Source organism: Prionailurus viverrinus, chromosome B4, assembly GCF_022837055.1.
Source record: "Prionailurus viverrinus isolate Anna chromosome B4, UM_Priviv_1.0, whole genome shotgun sequence".
Taxonomy (NCBI): Eukaryota; Metazoa; Chordata; class Mammalia; order Carnivora; family Felidae; genus Prionailurus; species Prionailurus viverrinus.
In genome coordinates, this window is record NC_062567.1 from 124,016,282 (window position 1) to 124,037,462 (window position 21,181).

The 21,181-nt window shown below is 35.6% G+C and overlaps 1 protein-coding gene across 3 annotated transcripts in view; it reads right to left on the reverse strand.

Annotated features, from left to right (window-relative positions):
• Positions 1-21,181, reverse strand: part of CRY1 (cryptochrome circadian regulator 1) — a 96,578-nt gene that overhangs the window by 29,440 nt on the left and 45,957 nt on the right. For all 3 annotated transcript variants that reach the window (XM_047865856.1, XM_047865857.1, XM_047865858.1), the window contains one exon: positions 3,389-3,497. In XM_047865856.1, coding sequence (XP_047721812.1) covers positions 3,389-3,497 — 109 coding nt within the window. The remainder of the gene's footprint in view (positions 1-3,388; positions 3,498-21,181) is intronic.

Consider the following 21,181-nt stretch of genomic DNA (forward strand, 5'->3'; position numbering starts at 1 on the left):
GAATGCTATAAAGAGAAGATACACAGCAGACATCAGTACTGAGCCACTGTCACCATACCAACCAACTAAAGTACTACTACCAGGTCTAAAACAGTTTTACCTCCCATGTAGGAAATAGGATTACTTACCTACTAAAAATTCTATCTTCTGTACTAGAATAAAACCAGAGACAATAATATAAATGAGTCAGCTGGTTATGGACAAAAGAGTCTTTCCCCTCAGAGAAACAGGGTGTGAGGGTGGGGAGTGGGAAGGGGACCTGCTTTTTACTGCATAACCTTTTAGGCTTTTTTTTTTTTTTTTAAACACATGCATGTAGTGCCTCTAAAAAAAAGTAAAAATAAAAACATCAACGCAATCAAAAAGGAATTCCCTCTATGGCTCTAGACACAGTGTATAATCTGAAAGGAAGTTTCCATAAGTGGTATTTTATACAAACTACTGTATGTAGCCCAAGGAACAACCTGAATATAACAGTAAGCATCTATGCATGTGTGTGTGTTCATGTATCTGTATTTTATGGCCCATGCAGAAACCACTGTTTCTCTGCCAGTGTTCATCACAACAAGTGCACTCCTTAATCCCCATCACTGATTTCACCCATTCCCCCACCTCTGTCTCCTCTGGTAACCATCAGTTTGTTCCCTACTGTTAAGAGTCTGTTTCTTGATCTCTCTTTTTTCCCCTTGGCTTATTTGTTTTTTAAATTCCACATGAGGGACATCATATGGTATTTGCCTTTCTCGGACTTATTTTGCTTAGCATTATACTCTCTGACTCCATCCATTTGTTGGAAATGGCAAGATTTCATTTTTATGTCCATCTATCAATGGACACTTGGGTTGCTTCCATAGCTTAGCTAGCGTAAATGATGTTGCTATAAATGTAGAGGTACATGTATCCCTTTGACTTAGTGTTTTTGTATTTTGGGGATAAATACCCAAGTAGTACAATTACTGGATCATAGGGTAGTTCTGAGGAACCTCCATACTGTTTTCCACAGTGGCTACACTAGCTTGCCTTCTTACCAACAGTGCAAGAGGGTTTCCTTTTCTCCATATCTTTAAACACTTGTGGTTTAAGTTTTGTTATTTTTGCAAGTAAAATCATCTTAGGATTCAGTTTACTTATACCACATGGATTTAGAGATACACACATTTTATACTCATGAGTTGCTGATAAACTATTACCATTGTTTCTGATATTCTTTCTACCCACAACTCTTCCATGTACCTAGGTTAAATTCTGACTCCAAGTAGCCACAGTAGTAAAACATACTTTAATAAAGTAAATTTTCAGTAGCCAGAACTGCTGCATTAGCCAAATCCTAAACATTAAAGGTTTCTTTCATACCAATGAAAAAGACTAAGTAGTGTTGTTTTGATTCCCAACACTGGGGACATTTTCACTCAGGGAAAGGAACTGTTCTCATCTGTATTAGAAACAGGCACATTACTATTAAAATTTTTTGATGAATCAAACAGCTGCAAAAAAACCCCAAAAAGCAGATATACATTAGGAATCCTAATGGTATAAATAGGAAGGGAAGGACAAAAAAAAGATAGCCAAGAAAACAACTTCTGGTCTGAGCACTACCATAAGCTAGCTGCATGACCTTAGTCAACTCATTTAATCTCTCTAGGACTAATGTTTTCATTAGGGGAAAAAAGGCAAAGTAAGACTAGGAGATATAAGATTTTACCAAGTTAAAAAACTCTGCCATGAAACTACAGTTTTGTATTATTAGTAGCATGTTGTTCATTATAGCCCTTTGACCCAGAAAGTCCTCTTCTAAGAATTATCCCAAAAATGTATGAGCACATGTGAGCAAAGATATATATTTGGACAAGGATGTTCACTGACAGCATTATTTGTATTAGCAAAGGCCTGTGGAAAATGACTAATGTTCAGTAGAAAGCTTGTTAAAAAAAATCACAGCATACCTACACAATGGAACCACTATGAAGCCATCTAAAAGACTGAGGAAGCAACAGGAAACAATCTCCAAAACACATGGCTATGTGAATAAAGCTTGGCACAGGTGGTGTAAAATATAGTGTGTTCTTATCTTGGTTTTAAAAAGCGGGGGGGGGGGTGTAACATACACACAGCTACAGATCTCTCTTTATATTATTTATATACACACACACACACATATAACCACCTGACATATACATTCTTATTAATATAAAAAATATTTCCAATGACTACAAAAGAAGCTGGTAGTAGTTGTTGCTTCTAGGAGGGAAACTAGCAGTTTAAGGTAGAAGAAAGATTTAAATGTTCATTGTAAACCAAATTTTTCACTGATTTTACCATTTGTAACTTTTATTAAATAAAATAATCCCCCAAATTTTTTATTTTTATTTTTTTAATTTTTTTTTTTAACGTTTATTTATTTTTGGGACAGAGAGAGACAGAGCATGAATGGGGGAGGGGCAGAGAGAGAGGGAGACACAGAATTGGAAACAGGCTCCAGGCTCTGAGCCATCAGCCCAGAGCCTGACGCGGGGCTCAAACTCACGGACCGCGAGATCGTGACCTGGCTGAAGTCGGACGCTTAACCGACTGCGCCACCCAGGCGCCCCCCCCAAATTTTTTAAAATTTACATCCAAGTTAGTTAGCATATAGTGCAATGATTTCAGAAGTAGAATCCAGTGATTCATCCCCTGCATATAACACCCAGTGCACATCCCAACAAATGTCCTCCTTAATGTCCCTTGCCCATTTAGCCCATGCTCCCACCCACAACCCCTCCAGCAACCCTCAGATTGTTCTCTGTATTTAAGAGTCTCTTTATGTTTTGTCCCCTTCCCTGTTTTTATATTATTTTTGCTTTCCTTACCTTACGTTCATCTGTTTTGTATCTTAAATTCCACGAGTGATCATATGATATTTGTCTTTCTCTAATTTCACTTAGCATAATACATTCTAATTCCACCCACATTGTTGCAAATGGCAAGATTTCATTCTTTTTGATTACCAATGTGTATATATACCACATCTTCTTTATCCATTCATCCATCGATGGACATTTGGGCTCTTTCCATACTTTGGCTATTGTCGATAGTGCTGCTATAAACATTGGGGTGCATGTGCCCCTTCAAAATAGCACACCTGTATACTTTGGATAAATACCTAGTAGTGCAATTGCTGGGTCATAGGGTAGTTCTATCTTTAATTTTTTGAGGAACCTCCATACTGTTTTCCAGAGTGGCTGCACCAGTTTGCATTCCCATCAGCAGTGCAAAATAAAGAACCCACAAAATTTTTATTTAAAAATACTTACATTTCCTATATTTTAAATTACCTCAAGTACCTTATTTATCAAACATGTGTCTTCTCTGACAAAAGATTATTATTCTATGCAAAAATTTTTCAGATTACCTTAAAAAGCCTGGGAAACACATCTGCTGGCTGTCCACGAATCACAAACAGACGAGAGTTTAATTTTCGAAGATTGGCATCAAGGTCTTCTAGACACTGAAGCAAAAACCTACAGGAAAATATTATTAAAATTCTTAAACATATATATTTAGAAGATATAAAGTAGTGCAAAATCATGTTATTCTAAAACTTGACGTGCTAACCCCATAATTTTATTACTTCCTATCATCTTATTACTTCTAATTGATCTGTAAATTAGTTTCCAGAAATCATACTTAAAAATTTTAAATTACATGAGGTTCTCAGTATTTTAATAAAATTCCTCAATTAAGTAACTTCCATTAAATAACAGTGATTGAATGTTAGCAAAGTTTAAGTTGTAAACATAAAAATTATACAAATAAAGGAATTAAATGAATTGATTTCACTGTTTCATTGATGAAAATAATTCAAGTTCAAATAGAAAAGCCACCTTGAAAAATCTAGAACATTTCTCTATTGGAAACAAAATGGAAATATCCTATTTAATCACTCTGAGCAAGTGAGTAATTTAAGAATTTGAGCAATATTAAGGGATACTGTAATCATCTAAGAGAGAAAGAAAACATAATGCCCATTTTCAAGTTTCTTATCTAATTAAAGAAACTGATAATAAACAGATGTTAAACTATGTGGCATTAACTCTGAGTGTAGAGAATGCCAGGTTAATTAAAAAAAGAAAAATTCGGGGCGCCTGGGTGGCACAGTCGGTTAAGCGTCCGACTTCAGCCAGGTCACGATCTCGCGGTCCGTGAGTTCGAGCCCCGCGTCAGGCTCTGGGCTGATGGCTCAGAGCCTGGAGCCTGTTTCCGATTCTGTGTCTCCCTCTCTCTCTGCCCCTCCCCCGTTCATGCTCTGTCTCTCTCTGTCCCAAAAATAAATAAACGTTGAAAAAAAAAATTAAAAAAAAAAAGAAAAAAGAAAAAGAAAAATTCCATGAGGCAGGTGGAGCTATAGATTTTTCTCAATGAAATAAGTACCAACAAAGCTTACACATGATAGATATGCTGGGAAATTCTGGGGCAGTAGCAGAAGACTGCTTACTACGCATCTTTTAGTGTGAAGAAATGGGGCAGTCTAGCAAATTTGAAGGAGATGTCACTCCTGGAAAATTCAACCTCATTGTTTACCTCATGTTAATTTCTCTAACATTTCACTTAGATTCTATTCCTCTCTCCTCAACACTTCTTATTTTCTCTTCACTCTGCTTCTTTTATGTATTTGATCTTAAGGTTAAATATTTGCCTGCCTTTCAACAAGCCATGTGTTTTCTGAGAATACTGATTGTATCTTACTTGTGAGGAACAGTTAATAAAAATGAAAAGGCACATTTCAGAAATGTGTTGTCCCATATGGTAGCCTCTAGGCATATACAGCCATTTATATTTAATCAAAATTAAAAATTCAGTTCCTCAGTCACACTTGCCACATTCCAAGGCCTCAACAGCCACATGTGTGCCTAGTAGCTACCATATTGGACAGCACAGGTGAAGAACATTTCCATCAATGCAGAAAGTGCTACCAGGCACTATTGTTTTAGGAGGTTGTTCAGTTCAGATCATTTTGCTCTCTTTGCCCATTCTGATCCCATCATTTCATCAAGAAAGTTTTGTTAATTTTTTACAACTATAGTTATTAGTGACATCACTGTAACTAGTCAAGTTTGATACTCCTTACCATTTAGGAGTCATTTAGGATTTAGAGTCTACAGGTGTGGAGTGTCACAGTGCTAGACTTTTAAATTTTTTTTTTTCAACGTTTATTTATTTTTGGGACAGAGAGAGACAGAGCATGAACGGGGGAGGGGCAGAGAGAGAGGGAGACACAGAATCAGAAACTGGCTCCAGGCTCCGAGCCATCAGCCCAGAGCTTGACGCGGGGCTCGAACTCCCGGACCGCGAGATTGTGACCTGGCTGAAGTCGGACGCTTAACCGACTGCGCCACCCAGGCGCCCCTCACAGTGCTAGACTTTTAAGGACTCCCACTGTATCATCTTAGGAAGTCTCACAACTGTCGTTAAACAAATAGGAAACAAACCCTTCTATCTTCACATTTATATTTCACCTCATCCCTGTTCTGTCTGGGATTGGAGTCACCTCTCTAACACCAACCCCTATCTCAACCTACCACTACCAATGTACAAATACTTTGAGGAAGAAGATTGCTATTGTTATATCAATACAAAAACACCTGAGTTTTGTAAAATTATCCATAACTGTGAGTAATTTATCATGTTTGGTGATAAATGTTTATTAGAAAGCATCTAATTTTATGTATTTGCTTGTATAAAGAGTTTTTAGACACTGTAGCAGATCAAAAATCAAGAAGTTGAATGAACTAGCAATTTTAAGTTTTGTTTTTTTAATTTAAACAGAACAAAACTAAAATGTCCTGGAAGGATAACCCAAGGCAGAGATAATCCTGATATCTCTTTTGTACCACTAGTTTCAGTATGTAAATGTTTCCATATGGTACAAACAGGTCAATGATAGATGGGGAAAAAAATGGGAAAATGAAAAAAGCATGATTAATGCATAAAACAAACAAGCCTGGATTAATTAATAATTAAGGAATTAAGGGTAAAATTATTTTTCCCTTTCTTGTTAACAGGCTGAATAAAGAGTTTTAATGTTTTTCAATAAATACCTTATGAACCAAACATTGTACAGAATGATATGGACTGAAGCAATGTATTATAATGGCAAAGTTTTGCAACCAAATAATTAGTTTTGACACTGCATAACATGAAGGAATAGATATATTTAAGTATGATATTTCTCTTACATATTATGATATTTTTCTTCCATGGATATTATTTCCATCACTGTAATTTCACATAAAAATTAGAGAAGTACAGTGGACTCAAATATAGGTACTTTAAAAAAGAATATAGTACCTTTGCACTGTGACTTTTGAAACTATATGCATAAATATATTTTGATTTTTATTTTGATAAAATAAAATTTGCTTTGCATGTATTTACTTATCTTATATGTACATAAGAAAAAAATTGGAAAGATACTTACCAAGCTATTAATAATAGCTACTTTTGAGGAGTGGGAATGGAGGGGGGAGTGATGATGAGAGAAACATGTTTTTTTAACTTCATAAAAGGTATAAAATTGATAACGAACATACATTCCTTCAGAGTAAAACAGAAATACTGTATTTACTATAAACATGGTTTATATATATATATATATAATAGTGAATATATATTATATTATATATATATATATAATAGTGAATCTTCTCAAAGCAATAGACATACTTCTATAGCATCAATTTTGATGGTTTCATAGTATCCCATTACACAGATGTCACATAATTTAACAAGTCTAGAGATAAATTACTATCCTTTAATTAATCCTGGGAGGTTCCTTATCTGTAAAGCAGGGATAGTAATAGGACCTATATCATAGCATGTTGTGAGAATTAAATTAATATATGTGAAGCTCTCAGAACAGTGCCTGATCCATAGTAAGCACAGTTATGTAAGTGTTATCTAATTTTTTTGGTCGCCTCCTTCCTACCACTTCCGTTCTTGGTATAATAATTCTATCCCTTGTTATCTCTTGCTGGCATTATTTATTTACTGTAATGCCTGAAAATACGTCTTTGTACCAACAATCTTTTCCCACTTTAATAATCCATTTTATACACCACAACAAATCTTTCTGAGGCACACTTTCCTGTACAAAGGTCTTCAAAGATTCATTCCCTAGAACACATTATTTTGTTTGACCACTAACTTAGGGTTCAGGTTCATCTCTTACCACTCTTCCTTCATTCCCACCAAACAAAACTACTCTTTTCCCTACACATCCACTCTCCTGTAATGTGCTCCATGAATTTCCCTCAGCATAGAATGCCTTTCCCAATTTTCATCTCTTCAAGTTCGTATCCTACTAATCTTCAGTCTTCCAGCTGAAAGTGATTTCTCCATCCTCTAAATTATCAAAGGACATATGGACCTCATTCTGGAGAAACTTTCACATTATACTTTACATTATAACTATCATATATACATATCACCTTCTTCTTCTCATGGATTTCAAATTAGTATCTGTGTCTCACTCCTAACTATGTAGGTTTCTTAACCTATGTTTCGGTTTCTACATTTGCCTAACAAATATCATCATGTGATCAATATATTCTGTTAGAAAGATTAGAAATAGGATTTAAAAAATAATACAGTTGTCTTATACAACTGTTGAAAAAATTAGAAAAACATTATAAAATCATCTCGCAGAATTACTAGCACATGGTAGATATTCATTAAGGAGAAGGTACCACTATTTTCCCCTGGGAATAATTTATAGTTCCAAAAAACAGTAACACATATTTCTGTATGTAAATATCTGGGCATGACAACAGAAGACAATTGGTTGGATGCCTACATATATATGTAGAATTGTTCTGGACTCATAACTTCTCCTGAATGTGACTTGGAACAAAGGTTTGATTAAAATCTTTCCCAGTGACAAGAAATATGAATGAATAAATATATAACAGGAGTAAGGCAAACAAAGGCAAAAACAAACTACTCGTACATCATCAAAATAAAAAGCTTCTGCACAGTGAAGTAAACAACAAACAAAACTAAAAGACAACTTACTGAATGGAAGAAGGTATTTGCAAATGACATTAAAGGGTTAGTATCCAAAATATACAAAGAACTGATACAACTCAACACCCAAAAAACAAATAATCCAATTAAAAAAATGGGCAGAAGACATGAATAGACATTTCTTCAAAGAAGACAGCCAGATGGTCAACAGACATATGAAAGGATACTCAACATCACTCATCATCAGGGAAATAGAATCAAAACCACAATGACGTATCGCCTCACACCTGTGAGAATGGCTAAAACCAAGAACACAAGAAACAAGTGTTGACGAGGATGTGGAGAAAAAGGAACCTTCATGCATTGTTAGTGGGAATGTAAATTGGTGCAGCTACCCTGGAAAACAATATGGGGGTTCCTCAGAAAGTTAAAAACAGAATTCCCTATGATCTAGTAATTGCACTACTGGGTATTTACCCAGTACAAAAACACTAATTCAAAGGGATACATGCACCCCTGTTTACTGCAGCATTATTTACAATAGCCAAACCATGGAAGCAGCCCAGTTGTCTATTGATAGATAATATTTATATAAAATACCACATCATCCTTTTAATTCCACCATACATATACATCTGTATATCAACTAACCTTTAAGTATATAATCCTTCATTGATAATACCATAAAATAAAACCTCCAATATTCTAGGTTCAAGTATCAATTCATTGACATGTAAGATTTCTTTTCGGTGCTGAAGGGATAATGTTACTTGAAAGGGTGCTATGTAAAATCTAACCTTTCATCCTTTATGCTTAACTGGGAAGAGTAAGTTCTGTCAGAGTTCAGATTCAGTATATTCCAGAGAACACACCAATTTCAACCCTTATATATTATAAATGCATGTGGCTTAGAACAGGCATCCAATATTCAATGGAGTAATTCAATATAATACATTGAAAATACACAGGGTACACATTTAACAGGAACATATTTTCAGATCTTCTCTAAAATGGCATCTTACTATACTATTCAGGACTCAGTTAATAAAGTTATTAACTACATGCAACAGGTTGGTTTTTATAGGCCAAACATTAGTAAAATTCATCACATCTCTTTGTATAATTGTATTACCTATATATAAGTACAGTTCTCCTGTTATATAATTACATTACTAATTGCATCACTTCAAAATAAATAGAAAAGGTGTCAAGTGAGAAAATATACTTCTTTACTTTAAACATATTATTTTTTTTTTAATTTCCAGAGATCACTATTTTATTACTATTAGAAAAAAATTACATTCAGTGAGTTTCCTTATACCATTTCCAACAGATGATTTCAACATGAATCAACAGAAATAGTTTCTTAAAGTAGGTCATTGCTATAGCAACCAGTGGGCAGTTTGGTATACTCCCCGTCACAATGACCTACTTTCTAGCCTGTGCTAGAACAGCTTTATATAACTAGAATTGCTAGTTCTGTCTATAAAATAGTCCAAAAAAGGCAATGATGAGATACAACATAATCCCATGGTTGTTGAAAACAAAGCATACAAATTAACATGTATCATACCAGAATAAAACCATCTGGTTCTGTACTTTAGTTTGTAAAATATACTTATCATATGCTCAAAGATGAAAACTACACTTAGATCTAAATCAAAACAATTCATTGCTGACCCCAAAAAACTAATTTAAAGAATATAAATTAAGATCAATCTTCTCCTGTCCTCTGCATGAAACCATAGTCAAATTTTTAAAATTAAAGTTCTAGATATATTAATTATAATAAAGAAAACAAGTAGAGTCTTAGTCATTAACCAAAGTCTATAGAAAAATTTTAAATTATAAAGGAGCAATTTGTCTGTCTATAAACTGAATCAAGTTTACATGTTTTTTTTTTCTGGTTTGTTAACAAATTTTTAGTGCTTTCATCTAACTTAATCATTATTCAAATTGTCAGAATATTTGTGATACACATTTTCCCTAAAGAGAATAGTTTAATGTTCAATACAGATTAAATATATATTTTTAAAGTAAATTTTAATTTTTCCAGGCTCTAATGGTCATAACTCAGTGAACTTATAACATGACACAATGTTGCTTTTTTAATGCCCTCTTTTAAATTCTGAAATTTAAATAAAAATTAAAAAGACATTTATAGATAATATAACATATCTAAATATACAAATTTAAACCATTAATACCATGCTTACTGTAATATGTGGAAGAAATTAAAGGAAGGTCATTTATATTTTAAACAGAAATAACACACTTCAAAATGTAAATATCTAGGCATGACAAAAGAGAATGAATTAGTCGTATGCCTACACCTACATCTAGAATCACTGTAAATTCAACAACTATAAAAACAGACTGATACAGCTGTATTATTAGTGACTCAAACACCATGAGTGGTATTGCCTTTGATGACATGATTTAATGTAATGTTGAGCAAGACTTAGTAAAATTCTGGATAAAACAAAGTACAATCTTTCTTTAAATAGGTAATAAATATATGCCAGGAAAACTCAGTATATATTAAAATTTCATAAAAATACCTAGCATTTACATACAAAACGGATTTAGGCTCTAGATTCAAAGAATTCTAAGTTTTTCATTTACATGAAACATCTAGTAGAATATTTCAAAGTTACTGGGATTCAGGAAAATGATTTATTTGAGAGACTATCATGAACACTGCAAGAAGTCTTCCATTCTTGGCCTCTTCTCACTATTCCACTAGTAACCTAATTACTTCATTGTGATGAACAAAAGTGCCCTCACAAATTCCTAAAACACCCCTAAGGAGTGATATTATTCATTCTTCACACAGTTTCATTGATTTGAGGGATACAACAAGATTAAGTGACAGACATGTCCAATATTGAAGGAGCTGAAAATCTAGAAAAGAAACTTGAAAATATAATAGAACCTGCCAGGCTGAATGTGACATATATTGTAGGAGACGCATATGGGTAACATTACATTGCTTCAAAAAGTCAAGAGGGAGATATCACTTCTGGATTTCTCTTTTTGAGATGGGGAAAAATTTAGGCAAAAATTTCAAAGATATGGTGATGGTAGAAAGAGGCCTTGCAATATTAATATGATTATAATAGCTAGAGATAGGGAGAGAGAATTACTGGCCACTGGACTGTAACCTCCTTTAAGACTAAGACTAGATCTTGTTCACTACTTTCCAGTGCCTAGAAAATGCATGACATATAGAAGTTCAAGAAATATTTATCTAGGGGAACCTGGGTGGCTCAGTCAGTTAAGTGTCCAACTCTTGATTTTGTCTCAGGTCATGATCTCACAGTTCACGAGTTTGAGCCCCACACTGGGTTCTGCACTGACAGTGCAAAGCCCGCTTGAGATTCTCCCTCTGCCTCTTTCTCTGCCCCATCCCCGCTCATGCTCTCTCCCTCTCTCAAAATAAATAAGTAAACTTAAAAAAAATTTTTTTTTTATCTCATGACTGACCAAATGAATACATTAATGAAAGCTCTCTTAAGAGAAAGGATTTTTTTTCAAGTTTTTATTAAAAAAAATTTTTTTTAATATTTATTTTTGAAGGAGAGAGAAACAGAGTGTGGGGGGGGGGGCTGCAGAGAGAGAGGGAGACACAGAATCTGAAGCACGCTCCAGGCTCTGCGCTGTCAGCACAGAGCCCGACTTGGGGCTCGAACCCACAAACCGCGAGATCATGACCTGAGCTGAAGTCGGACGCTCAACTGACTGAACCACCCAGGCGCCCCTCAAGTTTTTATTTAAATTCTAGTTATTTAACATATAATGTAACATCAGTTCCAAGCATACAATATAGTGATTCAACACTTCCATACAACACCTGGTGCTCATCACCACAAGTGCGCTCCTTAATCCCCATCGCCTATTTAACCCATCTCCTCACCCACCTCCCCAATGGTAACCATCGTTTGTTCTCTATAATTAAGAGTCTGTTTCTTGGTTTGCCTCTATCCCTTAATTTCCCCTTTGCTGATTTGTTTTGTTTCTTAAATTGCACGTATGAGTGAAATCATATGGTGTTTGTCTTTCTCTGACTTATTTCACTTAGCATTATACTCTCTAGCTCCATCCATGTCATTACAAATGGCAAGATTTCCTTCTTTTTATGGACAAATAATATTCCATTGTGTATCGGTGTGTGTGTGTGTGTGTGTGTGTGTGTGTCTGTGTGTGTGTGTGTGTGTGTGTGTGTGTACCATTTCTTCTTTATCCATTCATCAGCAATGGACACTTATGCTGTTTGCATAATTTGGCTATTGTACAAAACGTTGCTATAAACATCAGGGTGCATGTATCCCTTCAAATTAGTATTTTTGTACTCTTCAGATAAATACCTGGTAGTGCAATTGCTGGATCATAGAGTAGTTCTATTTTTAACTTTTTAAGGAAGTTCCATACTATTTTTCACAGTGGTTGCACCAGTTTGCATTCCCACCAAGAGTCCAAAAGGGTTCCCTTTTCTCCATATCCTTGCCAACACCTGTTGTTTATGTTTTTAATTTTAGACATCCTGACAGGTATGAGGTGATATCTCATTGTAGTTTTGATTTGTAGTTCCTTGATCACTGAAGTTGGGCATCTTTTCATGTCTGTTGGCCATCTGCACGTCTTCTTTGGAAAAATGTTGGTTCCTATCTTCTGCCATTTTTTAATGAGATTATTCATTTTTGGGATGTCTTTATAAGTTCTTTATGTATTTTGGATATTAACCCTTTATCAGATATGTCATTTGCAATTATCTTCTCCCATTCCACAGGCTGCCTTTTAGTTTTGTTGATTTTTTCCTTTGCTGTGCAGAAGCTTTTTATTTTTATGCAGTCCCAATAGTTTATTTTTGTTTCTATTTCCCTTGCCTCAGGAGACCTATCTAGAAAGAAGTTGCTAAGGCCAATGTCAAAGAGGTTACTCCCTATATTCTCCTTTAGGACTGTTAAGGTTTCAGGTGTCACATTTAGGTCTTTAATCCATTTTGAATTTTTTTTTTTTTGTACGGTGTAAGAAAGTGGTCCAGTTTTATTCTTTTGCATGTTGCTGTCCAGTTTTCCCAATATCATTTGTGGAAAAGACTGTCTTTTTCCCATTGGATAGTCCTTCCTGCTTTGTTGGAAGATTGACCATACAGTTTGCATGAATTTCTGGGTTTCCTATTCTGCTCCATCGATCTATGTGTCTCTTTTTATGCTGATACCATACTGTTTTGATTATTACAGCTTTGTAATATAACTTGAAGTCTGGAATTGTGATGCTGCCAGCTTTGTTTTTCTTTTTCAAGGTTGTTTTGGTTATTTGGGGTCTTTTCTGGTTACATACAGATTTTAGGATTGTTCTAGGTCTGTGAAAAATGCTGTTGGTATTTTGATAGGGATTGCATTGAATGTGTAGATTGCTTTGGGTAGTAGACATTTTAACAATATTTGTTCCTCCACTTCATGAGCATGGAATGTCTTTCCATTTCTTTGTGTCATCTTTACTTTCTTTTATTTTCAGAGTACAGGTCTTTCACTTCTTTGGTTAGGTTTATTCCTAGGTATCTTATCAACTGTATCAACCGTAATGGGATTGATTCCTTAATTAGCAGAATGGGATTTTAGGACTTGAGTCAATAGTCAATGGAGATAGGGGCGCCTGGGTGGCTCAGTCGGTTAAGCGTCCGACTTCAGCTCAGGTCACGATCTCGTGGTCCGTGAGTTCGAGCCCCGTGTCGGGCTCTGGGCTGGTGGCTCAGAGCCTGGAGCCTGCTTCCGATTCTGTGTCTCCCTCTCTCTCTGCCCCTCCCCAGTTCATGCTGTCTCTCTGTGTCTCACAAATAAATAAACGTTAAAAAAAAATTTTTTTTAAAAGTCAATGGAGAAATGAAAAACATGAAAGGAAAAGAACATTCTCTGAATATTTGTACTAGGTACTTTACATGTATTATATATTTCCAACAACTTTACAAGCTATCTCATTTAAAAAGTAATGAATCTGAGACTCATCAAGGACATTTTCTAAAGTAACTCAGCTACGCAATAAAGTAAAAATTTTAATTTGAATATATCTGATCCCAAGCCCATGTTCTTTCCACTATATAATACTACTGCTAAAACGTTTTAAGAAAACTAGTCTGACAGCTTTAAGGACATAAAAAAGATGGCCAGAATACAGTTTTTGCCTTAAATATGGGGGACAGGCATGCGTGTCATTTAAGAAAGAATATGTTTACACTGAGGTGACAAAGTTCAGTGTTTTAAAATAACTAACGTTCATTTTTCATTCATACTATACATCTATTGCAGATCAGCCAAGGCATTTCTGTTCACATTTAACTGGTAAAAGCAGGTCACATGGCCAAGCCAGGCTTCAAGAAGGCTGAAGGTATAAACTTCCTGCAGGAAGTAATACCAAATAACAGTAAACAGTAATAACATCTACCATAATATGTAAACCAACACTGATATATATTTACCACATGATAACTTTCTTAGTGGTGTTTTATGGCAACACAGAAGAAATCTAACTCTGTCTGTGGGGTCAGGGAAAAGGGAACATGGGAGGGCATGAGGAAGAAAACACTTGAACAGAGTTTGGAATTAACAGGTGTTGATCAGAGGATAAAATATGAAAAGACAATCAGGCAGTTAAATCAACGAATTCTTAGGAATTGTGTACATGTGGGGGTGGGGCAGAGGGCAACTGGTAGAATGACTACAAGTACCACACTTTCTAATACTAAGATGGAGTCTCCCACCCATCTTAGTTAATACCCAGTATTAACACTTCAAAATATATTCCAAATCAATGTCAAAGAAACCTACCAACTTTTACTGCTGACACTATACTGGATTAAGATACCCTAACAGAAATAGCTAATAACAAACTAACAAACAGCAACAAAAGAAAAGTTTTAAGCATAATTCACTGGCCTGCCCCAAAAGTAAGGAGTCATAAGAGGTTAAGTAGGTTATTAAGGTCAGTTTTAACCTTGAGGATTTCTATAGAGCACTGGAAACCCTGAAGCTAATACAAGTTGAGAAGGATGGAGATAAAGCCTAAGGCCCATCCAAAGTGAGGAAGCTAATAACAGACCCTCAATATAAATCTGGGCTTCAAAAAACTCCACCCATAGTTCAAATATAAATAAGACATAGGGGCACCTGGGTGGCTCAGTCGGTTGAGCATCCAACTTAGTCTCAGGTCTAGATCTCACAGTTCATGAGTTCAAGGCCCACGTCGGGCTCTGTGCTGACAGCTCAAGGCCTGGAGCCTGCTTCGGATTAGGTGTCTCCCTCTCTCTCTGCTCCTCCCCTGCTCACACTCTGTCTCTCTTCCAAAAATAAATATAGATTAAAAATAGTAATAATAGGGGCGCCTGGGTGGCGCAGTCGGTTAAGCGTCCGACTTCAGCCAGGTCACGATCTCGCAGTCCTGGAGTTCGAGCCCCGCGTCAGGCTCTGGGCTGATGGCTCAGAGCCTGGAGCCTGTTTCTGATTCTGTGTCTCCCTCTCTCTCTGCCCCTCCCCCCTTCATGCTCTGTCTCTCTCTGTCCCAAAAATAAATAAACGTTGAAAAAAAAAATTAAAAAAAAATAGTAATAATAAAAATAAAATAAATAACTACATAAATAAATAAATAAATAAATAAGACAAAAAGCTCAAGTTACAGCATAGGGCAACAAGGAAACTTAACCATCTCTGCTCAGTCTGGGTTGAGAGAAAACAAAATCTCCCATTCCTGAATGGAAAGGGATAAAACTGTAACTTTACAGTGGAGAAACCTGGCAAGCAGCACCTTAACCACATAATCAGAGTAAACATCACATCAGGTCGATATCCTGTACATCCTGACATGACGTGATAAGAAAAACATTTTAACACTGTGGAATTTTTTTACAAAACCCATACCCCAGTCTAATCATGAGAAAAACATCAGACAAACCTAAACTGAAGGCCAGTTAACAAAATACATAACCAGTGCTCAAAAATCATAAAGGTCATCAAGAAAAAAACAACAACAAGAAAAACCTGAGAAACTGTCACAGAGGATAGACTAAGGAGACATAGGAGTCTGTGTAGTATCTTGGAACAGATTCTGGAATAGAAAAAAAAATTAGTGGAAATTTGAATAATGTCTGGAGTTTAGTTAGCACTTATAAGATAGTGTATAAGATGTTAATATTAGGGGGAACTGGTTACAGAAACATAGGAACTCTGTACTACCTTTGTATATTTTCTATACATCTAAAATTATTTTTTAAAACTTATTTTAAAAAAACAAAACTTATGCTCCCCTCCTCCCCAAAAGTATAATCTCAATGCCAATTCATGGAGTTTAAGTGGCCCTAAACACCTCAAGCATATCATTGCATTTAAAGGGGTCCCAGATTGGTTGTGATCTGAAATAACTGTTAAAAGACATTACAAATCCTCTCTAGATTCAAACCCATGCCTCAATTTCCACACACAAAAAAAGTTCCATCAAAACGTAATCAAATAATCACAAAATACTCAAAGAAACAAGAACTTAATGTGAGTTGCAGAATGAGAGGCCTGAAGATGACTGAGAATTATGTGGAGTTGCTACAAGTACCAATTCAAGCAGGTCATAAATCCCAAATGAGATAAGAAAGAGAGGGACATGGGTTAGGAGATGTGGAGTAGGACAGAGATGGTGGGGGAAATAAAGATAGAAATAAAGAACAGATAGAAATGGGCAGAGATATAGAGAGGGAGAGTTAAGAAACAGAGACAGCAGATCTACATCTAGACACATCCTACTGAAACCACACAAAACCAAAGACATAGTATATACAGCAGCCAGAATACAACTATACCTAATAAGGAAAGAATATATATTCAAGTGTACATGGCTTATTTATGAAAAAATGGCCTTATACTAGGTTATAACACCATACTTAAATTTAAAACAATTGGTAACTTTCTTATATCTTGAAATTTAAAAAACACTTTTCTAAACAATTTATGGGACAAAGAACATCATAATGGATTTTAGAAAATACTTAGAGCTGAATGATAATGAAGAAAATATATCTAGAATGTGAAGAATGCAAAACAAAAAAAGTGGTATTAGAAGAAAATGTATACCCTTAAATGCTTTATTAGAAGACTTGAAATTGAGTTAGCAAAACAGAATAAATCCTAAAAAAAAAAAGAAATAGAAAGAAATGATAACATAATTTGTGAACAGAATACAAATGCATAATAAAACAAAGCCAAAATTTATTATTTGAAGAGATAATTAAGGGGAAAAAGGGGAGAAGGCAAAATAAGCAATATTAAGAACAAAGAAGGAGATATAATCTCAGATACTGCCAGAATTAAACAGAAAATTAGATAATATGAACAAATTTATGCCAATAAATTAAACACTTAGATGAAATGGATAAATTCCTCACTAAAACTGACTCAAGAAGAAATTTAAAACTTACCAAAGCTGACTCAAAAGCAAAAACAGAACATGAATAGTTCTATAGCCACTAAAAACTGAATCAGTGGTTAAAAATCTTACAAGCAAGGCATAAGAGCCAGTCAGTTTTACAGAAAAATTTTACTAAACTTTCAAGGAATATATAACTCTAATTTTATAGAGGAGTCTAATCTCATACAAAGGATAGACAAAAAAGGAATACTCTGACTCATTTTATGAGGTTAAATTTACCTTAACAGCAAAACTGGACAAAGACAGTACAAAAGGAAAATTACAGGGGCGCCTGGGTGGCTCAGTCGGTTAAGCATCCAACTTTGGCTCAGGTCATGATCTCATGGTTCATGAGTTTGAGCCCTGCATTGGGCTCTGTGCTGATAGCTCAGAGCCTGGAGCCGGCTTCAGATTCTGTCTCCCTCTCTCTCTGCCACACCACACTTGCGCTCTGTCTCTCAAAAATGAATAAACATTAATAAAAATTTAAACAAAACAAAAAACAAAAGGAAAATTATAAACTAATCTCACTCACAAGCATATTAAGCACATTATATCAGCAAACCAAATCCAGCAAAATATAAAAAATATACATCACAATCAAGTTGGGCTTATCTTCAGACAGGTGATTAGTTTAATATTAAAAATTGGTTAGTGCAATTCACCTCATTCACAGAATAAAAGAAAAAAATCGTATTACTAATTGAACAGATGTGGAAAGAATAGTCACTAAATTCAATTTCCATTTACCCTCAGTAAACTGGGACTAGAAGGTAACACCCTTAACGTGAATGAGGGCATCCAAAAAAATACTTACAGAAAACATATTTAATAGTAAAATGTTAGAAGCACTTCTTTTAGATTGAGAAGAAGAAAAGGAGGTCTGCTATCATCGCTTCTATTCAACCTGGCTAGGAAACCTAACTAGTGAAGTAAAAGAGCAAGAGATAAAAGGTATAAGGCTGGGGGCGGGGGGAGAAACAAAAGCATGATTATTTACAGATGATAGGAGTATCAATACTATCAATATAAAAAAAAGAAATATACAGAAACATTATTTGAAGTAATAATAGGGCTTAACTCACTTAATTCCTAGAATCAATTTACACTAATACAATCTGTGTAACTTATGCCTCTCTGAACTCAAATATCACACAAAGCTATTTATAATTTAGAACTCTTATTATTCCTTGTCTAATTTTAGAAACCACTGCATTGAGACTTTGCCAGGTTAGAACACAATTAGGGTAAGATGTACTTGTGGGCTTTAAAGGATTTACATACAACTACAAAATATCTGTCCAACATGTGGTCAAAAGCATGCTGTCCCAGATCTATGTATAATTCTTTTCTGTAGTCTTAATAGTACTATTTGAAATTTTTCTCCTTCAGAAAAAGATAAGTTTTATGTCACAGTTATATCTCAATAAAGCTGGGGAAAAGTTAATAAAATTTCAGTTTTCACTTAATAAAATTTCAATTTTCATATGTTGGAGAGAAGACTAATAATGCCAAAAAAATTCTTTTTTTTTCCTAAATCTATGACCTAGCATATGTCATACAGGTCTACACTTTGGCCAATGGTCAAGATCTTTCCCACACTGACATTACTGCAAAAAGTGATAGTCACCTAATGCAATCTATCCATCCATCTATCCATCTAAAAACTTGTTGAAAGTCTTCTAACATTGTTGTGGTCCCTAGGATACAGAAGAAAACAAAATTAAGTGCCTAGTCTCATGAGTTTTCAGGATGATGATGATGATGATGATGATGATGATGATAGCTACAAACATTCAGAAGGTGTGTTATCAGATGTTGCTCTAAGCACTTAGATGCACACATACACAACATTTTGATATAGGTTTTTACAAATAAGGAAATTGAGGCATAGAGCTGTTAAGTAATTTTCCCAAAACCCATGAAAAGAAAAGTAGCAAAACTAAGATTTAAAACCCATTCAGGGGCACCTGGGTGGTTCAGTTGATTAAGCGTCTGACTTCAGCTCAGGTCATGATCTCATGGTTCATGGGTTCGAGCCCTGCGTCAGGCTCTGTGCTGACGGCTCAGTGCCTGGAGCCTGCTTCAGATTCTGTGTCTCCCTTCCTCCCTCTCTCTCTCTCTCTCTCTCTCTGCCCCTCCCCCACTCATGCTCTGTCTCTCTCTCTCTCTCTCTCTCTCTCTCTGTCTCTCTCTCTCTCTCTCAAGAATAAACATTAAAAAAAAAAAAAAAAAAAAAAAAAAAAAAAAAAAAAAACCAAAACAACAACATTCAGCCTACCTGGCTCCAGATTCTAAGCTCTTGGACCACTGTACTGTATTTCAATTGTGACAACTTCTATGGAGAAAAACTAAAATAGAGTAGAGGGATAGTGGAGGAGAGTTTGATTTCATATAGATTGGTCACAGGATTTTTCTTTTTTTATACCCTACAGCCTATTCAATATCTTCCTTTGAAAATCCCCATAAACCTGGGTGCCTGGGTGGCTCAGTTGGTTGAATGTCTACCTCCTGATCTCACGGTGGTGGGATCGAGCCCCACGGCAGGATCCATCTGAGTGTGGAGCCTGCTTAAGATTCATTCTCTCTCCCTCTCTCTCTCTCTCTCCCCCCAACCCCCCAACTCTTTCCCCTGGGCTCATGCTCACTCTCTCTCTCTCTCTCTGAAAGAAAGAAAAGAAAAGAAAAGAAAAGAAAAGAAAGAAAGAAAGAAAGAAAGAAAGGAAGAAAGAAAGAAAGAAAGAGAAAAAAGGAAAAAGAAAATCTCCTCACTTCACACAGTCTCCCAATTTTAGTTAGTGATGATTCCATCCTTCAAGTTACTCAGGCCAAAGTGTCACCTGATTGGTCAGAATAGGATATGCTTATGTTGGGTAGCAAACAACCCTCAAATCAGTAGCTTTACCAAAAAAAAGTTCACTGCAACTCCAGGCAGCTATCCTCTAAATAGTGACTTTATTTACCATTCCAGTTCTTTTAATCTTGCGGGCCCTATAATTTCAACACAAGGCCTCCTTCATAGCAAGAGAAGAACCAGCGAAGCATATAGGGGCTCTACCCTGCCTCGGCCAAGCACGTCCTTATACAATTCATTGTCTGTAACTAGTTATGTGGCTCCCCAAACAGCAAAGGGAGATATAAAGTGAAATGTCTCATATGCCCAGGTAAGGTGAATTGGATATTGGTGAGCAGTACCATGTTGTCCTTGACTCCATTTTCTTTCATAGTCCACATGTAAAGCTTCAGCAAATCTTATCAGATGTACCTCCAAAATACATCCAGAATATAACTACTTTTCACTACATTTACGCTACCACTCTGGTTCAATCCTCCATCATTTCTGACCTAGATTATTACAGTGGCCTTCTATCTGATCTCACAGTTTCCATACTTGTCCCCACAGCCCCCCAGTCTTCATTCAAACACCAAGTAGTCATGAAAAAACCCTCTAACTGCAATGACTTCCATCCCATTGGAAAAAAAAAAAAAGTCCTTAAAATGACCTTCTAGGCTCCACAGGATGAATATGGGCAATCGTTTTCTAACTCCATCTCCTACTAGTCCCCCCCTTTCCTTTCCTTTGTTCTAGATACAGATGTCCTTTGGGATCCCATGGATATGACAGAAAGGCTCCTATCTCAGTGCCTTTGCATAGGCTATTCTTACCACCTAGAATACACTTTCCTCATGTATCTACATGGTTCAATTCCTCACTTTCTTCAGGTCTTTGAGTTCA